The 12791-nt window shown below is 36.6% G+C and overlaps 1 protein-coding gene across 2 annotated transcripts in view; it reads right to left on the bottom strand.

Moving 5' to 3' along the window:
- Window positions 1-12791, bottom strand: part of Mapk14 (mitogen-activated protein kinase 14) — a 76047-nt gene that overhangs the window by 22104 nt on the left and 41152 nt on the right. For both annotated transcript variants that reach the window (XM_026383388.2, XM_077801603.1), the window contains 5 exons: window positions 4271-4382; window positions 3608-3637; window positions 3234-3281; window positions 2160-2274; window positions 1512-1583 (listed from right to left, as the gene is read on the bottom strand). In XM_026383388.2, the coding sequence (XP_026239173.1) occupies window positions 1512-1583; window positions 2160-2274; window positions 3234-3281; window positions 3608-3637; window positions 4271-4382 (377 nt within the window). The remainder of the gene's footprint in view (window positions 1-1511; window positions 1584-2159; window positions 2275-3233; window positions 3282-3607; window positions 3638-4270; window positions 4383-12791) is intronic.

Genomic DNA, 12791 nt, shown 5'->3' on the forward strand with positions numbered 1-12791 from the left:
TGTGACTGGCCAAACAGAAGCTGGAGACACAGAAGCCAAGAAAAGGAAGGGGAGAAGAGAAGAAAGGACAGCCTCAGGGTAGCATCTGCTCCAGGGCAAACCAAGGGGATTACAAATTTCCCCTAATTCTCTCAACTTGGACAGTAATTAATATACATATACCAGATTTCTAAGAAACAGATGTAAAACCACTTAAAAAAGATTAGGGAAACACATTCTATTAAACTGACTTAAAATCTAGGGGTGGAGAGTGATAAGGTGGGCCAAATACAGGCAGACTGAACTCTGTATCAATCCAGTAATACTCAGAGAGAAATGAACTGTTTTACCTGGGAACAGAAGTTTTTTTCCAGTTAACCCGGAAAATACATTCTGTCTAGCAGAATACAGTTAGAATAGAATTTCTGAACAGACTATATTAACATTAAAATTACAGTTACCATAGAAATATATCCCAAACAATAAATGAAGCAAACTAACATTCTGGTTTGTAATCTTAATGGGTTTATTTAGGTAAGAAGCTAAAACAGTTTTTAGATCTCTAAGCATGACCACATACAGGTAACTGTAGCATTTCTAAAAGTCCACCAAAAACATGTGAAACTCAATTAAATTTTACAAAAGTCCCCCAAACTAATTCTAGACATATATTTTAAAAATCTTTCTCCCCTAAACATCTTCCTCAAATGTGATTGATGGGTGTTCCAACACACTATATTTTGATGACAATATTACTATATCATGAAACAAACATGTAGCAGTTAGGAAAGAGGATGAAATAAAGGGCTATGATGAGCCATAAACTAGACAATAAACTGAGGTTTCACTACCATGTGGGATAAAGTTGTGCTGCAAAACAAAGGCACACGACATGGTGACCACTTCTTGCTTTTACTATTTGTTGTTTAACAACAAACGTAACAAGAGTCAGCAGGTTTGCCATAACAGGGCCCAAACATGACCTTTTAGTACATAAACCAAACATAACTGCAAGATACCCTTGATTTGTAAAGAGTATTTGTGCTCATGAAGATTTGTACAGTCGACTAAACCTGTCAATGGGATCTACAGCTTCTCATGAGTTTGCTCAGGTCTTAGAACTGCTGTGGAAACATTAATATAAAGGACTTGCTGTAAAAAGATGACAGATGAAAGGATTTTTCAGCTTATGAAAAGTTTTTCTTGTTAATAAAAATAAATTAAAGCCTCTTTCCTGGGGCTGGGGTTATGGCTCAGAGGTAGAGCGCTCGCCTAGCATTTGTGAGGCACTGGATTCGATCCTCAGCACCACATTAATAAAATAAAGATATTGTGTCCACCTATAACTAAAAAATAAATAGTAAAAAAAAAAAAGCCTCTTTCCTGGCAAGACAAGCTACTCAGCAAGAGGGCAGAATATCTGAAAAGCAAGAAATTGAGAGCCTTCTCTATAGATAAGTAAAGATAATACACAACCACAGACATTAGAATACAGATAAGAAATAAGAATCCAAAACTTTTTAAAAGGATACGGTCTGTACCAGGAAACAATGTTCTTCCAGTTAACAGCTCCGCCATTATGCATCCCACTGACCATATATCCACTGGCAAAATTAAAGAGAAATAAAAGTACATTATCACTATTATTATGCTTGGTCACAAATGGAACTATAAGTAGAGGTGAAATATTCAAATTAATATTTAAAACATCTGATATTCAACATTTTACTCATTTCTACACAGATAAATAAGATTGATACCTTCACCCCAGTAAAGAGCTTCACAGGCAGGGTAAGTCTAAACATACTTAAGGGAAAAGAAAGAAACTGTTCACAAAGGGGAAAAAGGTTCTCAGTGGTAAAGTACTGGATTCTCCCAAGTAACATAAAGAGGTTAAGATTATGAACCCATTATCTTCTGCTAGAAGTACTCAAAGAATTATGTTGAAAAATCTAAATAAATAAAAATTCAATTACTAAATCACAAAGCTTAAAAGCTGTGTATAAAAAAGCTCCACCTCCCCATCTAAGCAAGTAAAATATTTTCTATTTGTAGGCTTTAAAAGGATCACTGAGGGAAGAAACATATTTCTTCCCACTCTACCGCTACTTCTGAGAATCCCAAATGTATCCAAAATGGTATTGATAAGGCCATAAATAACCCATGCAAGCAATCAATACCTGTCTGGTTGTAATGCATCCAGTTCAACATGATCTCAGGAGCCCTGTACCACCTTGTAGCCACGTAGCCTGTCATTTCATCATCAGTATGTCGAGCTAGTCCAAAATCCAGAATCTAAAGGGAAGGAGAAAACCAGGCACTGGAACAGGCAAACTGCTAGGACTTTAGACAGGGAAAATTTCTGTTGCCTTGTGAAAAAGGAACAGTAAAGCACTTTCATAAGCAGATCTCCCACTCCATACTTAGAATGCATGGTGAACACACTATAAGAATTTAAAAAAATAAAATTACAAGCAAAATAAAAAATGTGACTCCTAGGTATTTACTCAAGAGCAATAAAACATACGTCCATACAAAGGTTTAAAACTGAATATTCATAGTAACTTCAAATAGCTCCAAACTAGAACTATTTATTCACCCTAACAGGTGAATAAATATTCATATTCTGATATGTTCATTAAACAGGGCACTATTCAGCAAGAAAAAAGAAGAAATCAAGTTCCAGAGCTGCTTACTCTTTTATATATGATTAATTCACTTATCTCTCTTTCTCTCTCTCTCTTTTTATTGTTTAGTTGTAACTGGACCCAATATCTTCATTTTATTTATTTTTACGTGGAGCTGAGGATACAACGAACCCAGGGCCCCACACATGCTAGGCGAGCACTCTACTGCTGAGCCACAATCCCAGCCCCATAATTCACTTATCTCTTATTTGAATTATTTTGAGTAGGTTTCTACGATTTTTCCTTTTAGGAATCTATTTAATCTAGTAATTACTGCTTCAATATGCTTTGATAGTCAGACTAGAATTTTGATAGTCAGACTAGAATTTATTATGAATAATAAGTCACATTTTTAATTTAACTTTATTTTAAAATGTAAACACCTAATGCCATTATCAAAGTCATTTAAACAGCTTACTCAGACTATGGTTTAAATTTCAAAGTCTGATATTCCTAAGGACAATATGAATTTTTCAGATAAAAAGTCATGGCCTATAAATCTGTCCCTGTGAAATTTGTCAGGTTTGTCAGGTGAAGTAAACAATCACTGCTGTTGCTTCCTCTTACCTTCAGCTCACAGTCTTCATTCACAGCTAGATTACTAGGTTTTAGGTCCTAGGAAGTAAGTACACAGAAGACAGGATCAACTTTAGGACCCATGATAAATTCTCTCTCCAGGTAATAATGAGGATCCAGACAACAGTAAGATCTCATCCAGTTATAAACAGACAGTCTCCATTACATAGTATCTAGACCAATTAGCCTTCATCAGGCACAAATTATAAATCTTTCTTCAATCATTCTAACCCAGAGCAAAGCTGCAATGGATCAATAGGTAAATGTAAAAAGTAAGTTTAGACCAAGATCTTGGCAGGATGCCATTCTTCCACTCTCCCCACCTTACCGCCCTAGAATAATTTAATCAAAGTCATGGTACATACCCTGTGAATTATATCAGCCGAATGAATATACTGCCAGAGAGGGAAAAAAAGTCAGTTAAATGAAAGTTACTTCCAACCTCCCACTGCCATATACTATAGTATATTTCCAGCACATTTTAATGAATCAGTAAGAACTGCTAGTGTTCACAGTAAAATAACATCAGTAAAATTATCAATGATATATACATTTATCATAACAATGATTTCTACAGACATTGACTCCACTCAATCTTTCAACCTATCTTCTGGCTGGCACTTTGGGACTCAATAAGGATTCAAAGTTGCTAAATATCAAACATGGTTTAATTTTAAAACACTGTTTCTCTGCTTGAGAAATTTTTTAAAGCTTCAATATTATACTAATTAGATATTAGACTGTATCAATAAGTTATACTTTTAGATGTAATAATGAAAAGTCCTTCTCTCTCTGATACTCATACTGAGGTATCTCTGGATGGAATGATACGATGCCTAGACCTGCTTTAAAATAACCTGTGGCTTGAGAAACACAACAGAAACAAGGTTGGCCAAATGCTGGTAGTTATGGTCACTGAATGAACACGATAATGTGTGATAACGTGTGATTATCTATTTTAAGCCCTAAATGGCAGGAAGGGAAGGAAAGAATTAATTTCTCAAAATTACTGCTGATATTGTCAATACCTTTAGACCTCGGAGAATTTGGTAGATAAGGAATTGAACGTGGTCATCCGTAAGCTTCTGACACTTTACTATGTTGTTTAGATCTGCCCCCATGAGATGGGTTACCAGATACCTAGAAATGAATGAAGAGTTACACAATAAACAAGAACCTGTAGGGAAATTCTTATCTTCACAAGACTTTCCAGAGTTTTTAAGGAAAGGCCACCCATTAAGTACCATAATGATAAATAAAAGCTCAACAAATTCTTGGGGAGAGGTGGTAGCAAATTTTTAACTCCACTATTCTAACTTTACCACCAGCCATCTAGTCTAAACATTTTTAAACTCATTCCTACTTGATCTATCTTTTCCCAGTTTCTCTAGAGAAAAAGGATTTACTAAATGATTTATTTAGATTTCAGAAATGAAAAGAAAAAAGCAAAGATGGAGATTAGGAAGATAAATGTGCCAGGATCAGTTTTCTTACAAATGTCACATTTAGAAGAAACATACAGTACAACTCAGTGCATAGCAACAATAAAGCATCTTATATTTTAAAAATCCACCACTATATTTTCATTATAAACCTTTTATGTTGCAGGTTCTGAAATAGGGGTATTTTTTAGATTTTCAAACTATAATTCTCCTTTTCCAGGAGTGATTAGTAAAAGGATATTTTTCATTGACAATATTCCTACATTTACCTTAAAGGAAGAAGGAACACAATTGATCTGTTTGACAGGACGAGGCATTCCAGAACTCCTCACAGGTGTGGTACTGGTTATTAATTCTATCTTTATATGGTAAGATGAGGGAATGATTATATGCAAGTCCAACAGGTTCGCCACAGAAATTCTAGACACAATGCCTTAACCCACTTATTACTGCATTACACAGTATGGGAACACAAAAACCAGACTGGGACTAAAATCACTTTTATCTTTAAAAGTGTTTTCCTTCCTCCAAAAGGAATGAAACTTTTTTTCTGTCCCAATTTTCCTATAGGACTATCATCATTTGTTCCCAATTTCATGAAATTGACAGGATTTCACCAATCTGTAACTTTAAGGTTAGATCTTAGCATTTCATATTTTTTAAAACTCACATGTTTATATTGCCTTGAGGAAAAGGAGGACTCTAGACTTCTTATCTAAGGAGTAAATTAGATATTCTCTCTCTGTCTGGTCTTTGAGGGCTGGGGATTGAACCCAAGGCCTCATGAACACTAGGCAAGTCAATTACTCATTGAAGTGTTTTCATAAAGGTAGTTCTGATTCAGAGATATTCCAAGCACAACATAACATGACCAAAGGCAGCTGGCACTGATTCTGTGCCAAGCACTTTATAAGCATTTTTAGTCCCAATACCTCCATAAGGTAGGCCCCACCAGCATTCTCATTTCACAGATGAGGAAACAGAAACCAAGGATTAGTAAGTTCCTTGCTCAAGGTCAAAAGGATCAATAATGTCAGGAGTTGAGTCCAAACTGTCTGACCCCAGAGAACATGATCTCAATCCCAGCACATATTGCCTCCAAAGTTTTCCAGCAGACCCAGAATTTACACCAAGAAAAAGTTACTTTTAAAAGTCTTATAGATGTCACAAAAACAGGGAATCATTTTCTTCAGATAATTTCCTTAATAATTCTTAATATTTATTATGAAAGTAATCTTCAACTAAGGAAGAAGAAATCTGGCAAGAATATAGCAATATCCTATCCTAATCACCAATATATTTTTAAACCTCAAATTGGCACATAATCTGATAAAGAAGAGAATTCTATGAATAATTTTTTTTTGCTTCTAGTACTGGGGATTGAACTCAGGCCTTGTGCATGGAGACAAGTGCTCTACTACTTAGCTAAACTCCCAGGCCTGGTTAGTGTTCTGAAATTAGGACTTTCCTTAAAAACCTGGGATAAAAGTTGCCATAACCGTAATATCAGTTATGATGAAATCCAAGGCTCAGGCCAGGCCAGGCTCTGTGGCATCACAAGTTTGAGGCCAGTCTCAACTTCATGAAACCCTGTCTTAAAATAAAAACAAAAAGGGCTGGTGGTACAGCTCACTGGTAGAGCTCCTCTGGGTTTAATCCCCAGGACCAAAAGGAAAAGGGGGAAAGAAAAGAAAATTTCAAGGCTCAGGCTGAGGAAGGTAGAATCCAATTTCAGTCTTATAACCACCCGACTTTAGTTACAATATTCTACCATTCTGTAATTTCTCTCAACCCCTTCCCCATTAGAGACCATATTTTATCACTAAAATTTCCAGAACAAGGGTAAGACTGTCAAACCATTATATAAGTACATAAAATTTTTCAGCCTATATGGTAATAACTATCAAGCATTGCTAATAGGCTACAATGAAATCAACTGAAAAGCATTATTTATGTCAGAAGTCTTATAGGAATCAACCTAATCCCTACATATTATTTCCATGAGACCCAAAATCCAATTCATGAACATCAGTTCTCAAATTTCAACTCCCATTAGGAAGATTTCCAAAATAAATCTTGTAACAGAGGACAAAAGCAAGCATCATGCACAGTTACTGTTTATGAGAGACATATGGAGAGGAAATGTAGATGGTCACATTTTTAAAGTCAATTCCAGGCTGACAATGTGACTCAGTAGTACAGCACTTGTCTAGCATGTGTAAGGCCTGGGTTTAATCCACAGCACCACTTAAAAAAAAAAAAAAGTAAATTTCAAGAGGACATTAAGGGAGAGTCACATAATTTCAATTGTATTTGTTTCGGGAAAGTAGATTTAATTACATTTTAGTGAAGACATGCCTAATATTGTCACTTCCCTAAAAATCTAATTCCCAAAAATCAAATTCCTAAAATAAATTAAAGAAGGCCTGACTTGAGTACACTTGGAAAGCTGTGTTCTCCCATCTTTAAAAAGGAATTAAACCAGTCTTTGTTAGGCCAAAGACTGAGAAGATGATTTTATGGTCTGATATAAATCTTGTTTCTCACTTGTGAAGATGGTCTCCTTCAAATTTAATCAAAGTATGAAGAGCATAAATCACATTTCTCAAAATGAGTCTTATGAGTACTGTACCATCGAGGAGGCAGAACCCTGTAATAAGTGGTTTTCAGTACTCCAGATGTGCCCCATTCTATGGCCTTACTTACCAAGCACTCTTGGATAATACCCGTTTGTCAAGATCTCCCCCTTTACGATTAGAAAGAACCTATGTAGAAGAAAATCTCTTCTGTATCTATAGATCAGTATCTGTACCAGGAGAATCAGCCCTATTCAAAACAATTATAAGGGCACAGAGCATTTCTTCTATCTTTAAATGAGTATTTAAAATAATACTGACAATTTGTAACCACATGCTTCTGAGACTCATCCAGATATTTGGGACTCAGTCCAGTCTATTCTCAGCACAGGGGGAAGGGTGCTTCTTTAAAAACCTCAGATCATGTCACTCCTTTCCTCAAAGGCTCTCTACTGCACTCAGAGTAAAATACCCAAATCCTTTCAATGGCCCACAGAGCCTTTAGATCCTCCAGCACTTAGCCCCCAGTCATCTCTCTGACCTCATCCACTTCTCTCTGATGCTCTTAATCAGCTCCACACGGACTTCTTGCTCTAGTTCCAATAAAGAATGCAGCGTTCTGCCACAGGACCTCTGCAATGACAGTTTCTTCTGCTTAGAATGCTTGTCCCCTAGATATCTTCAGATCTAATTCCTTTAGTTCTTCCAATTTTTGCTCAAAATTCACCTTTTCAATGAGGCCCATCCTTACCCCTCTCTCTAAAATAGCATCTCTTTCCCTGTCTTCATACTCCTCTTTTTCTTTTTTTGCTATACCATTATTGCTTGCTAATATATCTAAAATTTCTTTTTTTCACATGCTAATTATTATTTCCCTGTACAATGTTTGAGTAGGATATGGTTTTGTTTTTTTCTGTACAATACCTAAAGTACCTAGAACAACATCTGAAAGATAGACAGTAGGCACTCAATTACTACACAACTGAATGACTCAGGACAAGTCATTCAGCGCCACTAGTAAGATAAGGCAAGGACATATTTTATTAAAATATGCATGCCCAAGATCTTATCTGTTAAGCAGACCAGATTGTTCTAATGTGTAAGGGGTGGAAGAACTATCCAGGAGCCAAGAGAGCAGCTTAACAAGCTTATTTCACAACACTATTCTCACTTGAAGCAACAATTACTTAACAGTGCCCTCTACATTACTGACATCGACTAGACTCAGTGTTCTATAGTAGAGGATAAATACAAGAAAGCTAGTACTGAGCATGCTATCAGACAACCAAATTGTCACCCAATTATATAGCACAAGGTCATTATGACAGCACAAGGTCATTCATTCAATCACTCCATATTGTTGGGCACTGGGAATGCAGCAGTGGAAAAGACAGATGAAGAATTTGAGAGGAATGCATATATAAATACGGTCACAACAGCATGTTTCGAACTATAAAGGGGACATCAGGTGTCAGAGAATACACAGGAGAAGATCCCAACATGGACCGAGGAAGGAGTAAATTAGACAAACATTTTGAAGGACTCAAACATTAAGCTAGGCCTTGAAGCTTCTTTACCTTTTTTAGAGAAAAGGGTGGCATTTTACAAATCATATGAGTTAAAAACTGAATGGTATTTCCTTCCTTCCTTGTCTCAGTACTGGGGATTGGACCTAGAACCTTGCACATGCTAGGCAATCACTCTACCACTGAACTACACTTCCAAGACTGAATGGATTATACATCTTAAAGAATTTATTTAGATTTCAAATGTGAGTCACTAATCATAAGCAGTTCAAGAGCCCTCTCTGATAAGAAATAAAAACTGCAAGGGCTGGGATTGTGGCTCAAGCCTAGCATGTGCGAAGCCCTGGGTTCAATCCTCAGCACCACATAAAAATAAATAAAATAAAGATATTGTGTCCAACTACAAATAAGAAATAAATATTTTAAAAAGGGGGGGGCCTGAGGTTGTGGCTCAGTGGTAGAGTATTCGCCTAGCATGTGCAAGGCCCTGGGTTCAATCCTCAGCACCACATTAAAAAAAAAGAAAGTAAAGGTATTGTGTTCAACTACAACTAAAAAATAAATACTTAAAAAGCCAGGCTCAGTGGTATGTGCCTGTAGTCTCAACTACTTGGAAGGCTGAGGCAGGAAGATCTCTTGGACCCAGGAGTTTGAGACCAGTCTGAGCAACATAGTGAGAGACCATCTCAAAAAACAAAACAAAACAAAAATGCTTGCAAACATAAATGTTAAGAGAACTTATTCATCTTTCTTCTGGGCCATTTCTCTTCCTGTATTACTTATTTTGAGCACTCAGTCCAATCTCAAATAAATAATAGAAGTATTTCTTCAAAAAGGCCAAACAACTGGGCTGGGTATTTCTTTCAGTGACAGAGGAAGGCATAATTTCCAAGCAGACAGGCAGACACATACATGTGCACTCATAAGAACAAACCAGAAATGACTGATGTTTCATTTTTACACAAGTACCAAAAAAAATGAATCAATGGTTATCTATTTTGTTAACACTCTTCATTCCATACAAACCTCCTCTCTGTACACTTTATACATTTCATTCATCCTCTCTCTGAAATAAATTTCAACCTCCACATCCTAGCTTTATCTTTGTGTTTCTTCAAACACATTACCTTCTTTACAGCCATCCCCATAACTAAGCTTCTCTAACATTATGAGTTCCCTTTATGTTGTTTGGATATTACAGATTTGACTTGATCCTTTAGTTATTTAGGTTAAGCATTTATACTATTTCTCTTTAATAAGTCCTCGAGCCACTGGACGACAGAGACGGTCTTTGGTTTTAGCATTTTACATAGAATCTAACACAGTAGTTACTCAAGAAGGTTAGTAGACTTTTAAATGATAATCACAGCCTTGGATCAAGAAAAATGTGGTGAGAATTTAGAGTCAACAGATCCAGATCTGTTGCAATTTTATATGTATTAGTATACAATTAGGCTCATCTCTCTCAACCTCAGTTTCCTCAGCTGAAATTAGAGATGATATCTACTTCACAGGGGTTGTTGGGCCAGATGAGAAAAATCACCTGCAAATCCTCTGTAAAACATAAGATGCTATTGAAAAAAATAAAGCAGTATTATAGAACTGCACATCCAAAGATACTTTTTCAAAAGTTCACTCACTTGCATAAGACCATGCTTTGGAACAAAGAACACAGATGTAATGTCAAGAATTCAAACAAAATTGAAATCAGATATTAATAGCGAAGAACATCATTATATTAATTTTAGTTCCAGGAAAACTTTTAAATTCATTTCAGATTTTTAACTGGTATATTCATCCAAAAAGATTTCTACTATGTTAATAAGGTTCTAAGAGAAAAACTACCTCTGCTAAAATTAAGTCCTTTCTTCCATTATGGAGTGTGTTGTGTGGGGAGGAGAGAGAAGATTTTAACTAAGTCATACCACAGAAAAGTAAGAGCTTTTATCCTTTTTCTCAATCCCACCCTCAATGCTTACTGCCCTTTGATGTCTTCTCTGGACAACCTCCTTACTAAGGCTTAGGGTGTGAAGCCCCAAATGACCTAGTCCTTCCCCATTCCAGCTTTTTTTTTTTTCTTTTTTTCTTTTTTTTTTTTTTTATTGTTGGTCATTCAAAACATTACATAGGAAAAGAGTTGGATACGCAAAAGTACCATCAGTCATAGATACCATCTTTGCCCAGGGGTCTCTCTTGGCCACTGGCTGAACTTGCATTTTTCCCCTACCTCTCCAACTCCCACTTCACCTTCAAACTCAGGGTATGCATTTTTTTTTTTTTTTTTTTGCCAAGGCTCCCTGAAGACACCCCATGTGGGGAGATGGCCATACTATGAGTTCCAATAGCACTCCGTAACTGCCCTATTATGGCAATTCTTACATTCATCTGCTCAGCCAACAACACTTGAGTGCCTATTATTGTTCTAAGTAGTAACAATTTAGCAAAGAAGAAAACAAATTGAGTTTACAAGCAGAGGAAGGAGACAGACAAGAATAAATACATGATGGTAAAATTTGCTAAGAACAAAGTAGGAGCTGGGCGACATAGCCCATGCCTGTAATCCCAACAGCTAGCGAGGCTGAGGCAGGAGTATCGCAAGTTCAAAGCCAGCCTCAGCAACTTAATGAGGCCCTAAGCAACTCAGTGAGACCCTTTCTCTAAATAAAATTCAAAAAGGGCTAAGGATGTGGCTCAGTGGTTAAGCACCCCTGGGTTCAATCCATAGTATCAAAAAAAAAAAAAAAAAAGGAACAAAGCAGGGCAAGAAGTAGACAGTGATGGCAGGGGGCAAAAAAAAAAAAAAAAAAGGAAAAAGCTTCTGAGGAAAAGATCCTCGAGTAGGGTCCTGAAGGAAATGAAGGAACCAGTCATGTAGGTATGTGAGAAAAAGTGTTGCAGGCCATGGTTAGAAACCAGCACTGAGGTCCCATTGGGAATGTGGTTGTCTGTATCCAAGGAAGAACAAGAAGCTAAAGAGATCAGAATGGAGAGAGGACAGAAAGAAGGTTACATGAGACTAGATGAGGGTGCACAGGATCAAATCAAAGCAGGACCTCTCCGAACTTACCACACTGTATTTTGTTCTATCTTTTAAATTGTTCTTCTCTTCCGTGAAGGGCCTCAACTCAATGATCAGGATTGTTGTATTCCTCAGAGATTAATACTATGACTAGCCTAAGGTGGATGTTCAAATATTTATTGAATACAATCAATAAAATGTAAATCTAGAATTCCCTTTACCAATTCCATTTATATTAAAATGAAAGGCTAACTTATTAGTTGAACAATCATTTTTAGTAGGTGGGAGGCTGAGCTGGGGGATCATGAGCCCTACCAGCATTCACTACAACCAAGGCTGCTGAGTGGGCTGTTGTAGATTTTCTCAAGATTGAAGGATCCAAGACCCCACTCATTCCCTGGAATGGGAAGGTGCAAAACGGGAAAAGTGGCAGAAGACTAATTTTCACTAACCTATGACAACAGTTTTTCTGAAATCTGAGAGAACAGTTTCCATAAATAGTCTCAAAGCTTTCCACTGCTTGATCAGAAAACCACTATAGTAGGAAGAGGCAAGGGGATGTAGCTCAGTGGTACAGCAAGTGCCTAGCATGCTCAAGGCCCTTGGTTTTGTTTCTATTGTAGTTGTTTTTGTTTTGTTGGATTTGCATATGATTTATTGAATATGGCACCAAAAATACAGGTAAAAATAAACAAGTGGGACTGTATCAAGTTTTTAAAATTTTGCTTATCAAGGATACAATTAACAAAGTGAAAATGTGACCCATAGAATAAGAAAAAATATTTGCCAACTCATATATCTGGGAAGGAGTTAATATTTAAAATATATAAACAACTCCTAGAACCGTGGGAGTTAACAAGTATAGAGTTTTAGTTTTGTAAGAAGAAACAGTTCTAGAGAACAGTGAAGGCCCTGGTTTGATCCCCAGTACTGCATTAAAGAAGAAAAAAGTGTGGGGGTGGCAATACTATTATTGGGAAAAGTTG

The sequence above is a fragment of the Urocitellus parryii genome, chromosome 8 (genome assembly GCF_045843805.1).
Source record: "Urocitellus parryii isolate mUroPar1 chromosome 8, mUroPar1.hap1, whole genome shotgun sequence".
Lineage (NCBI taxonomy): Eukaryota > Metazoa > Chordata > Mammalia > Rodentia > Sciuridae > Urocitellus > Urocitellus parryii.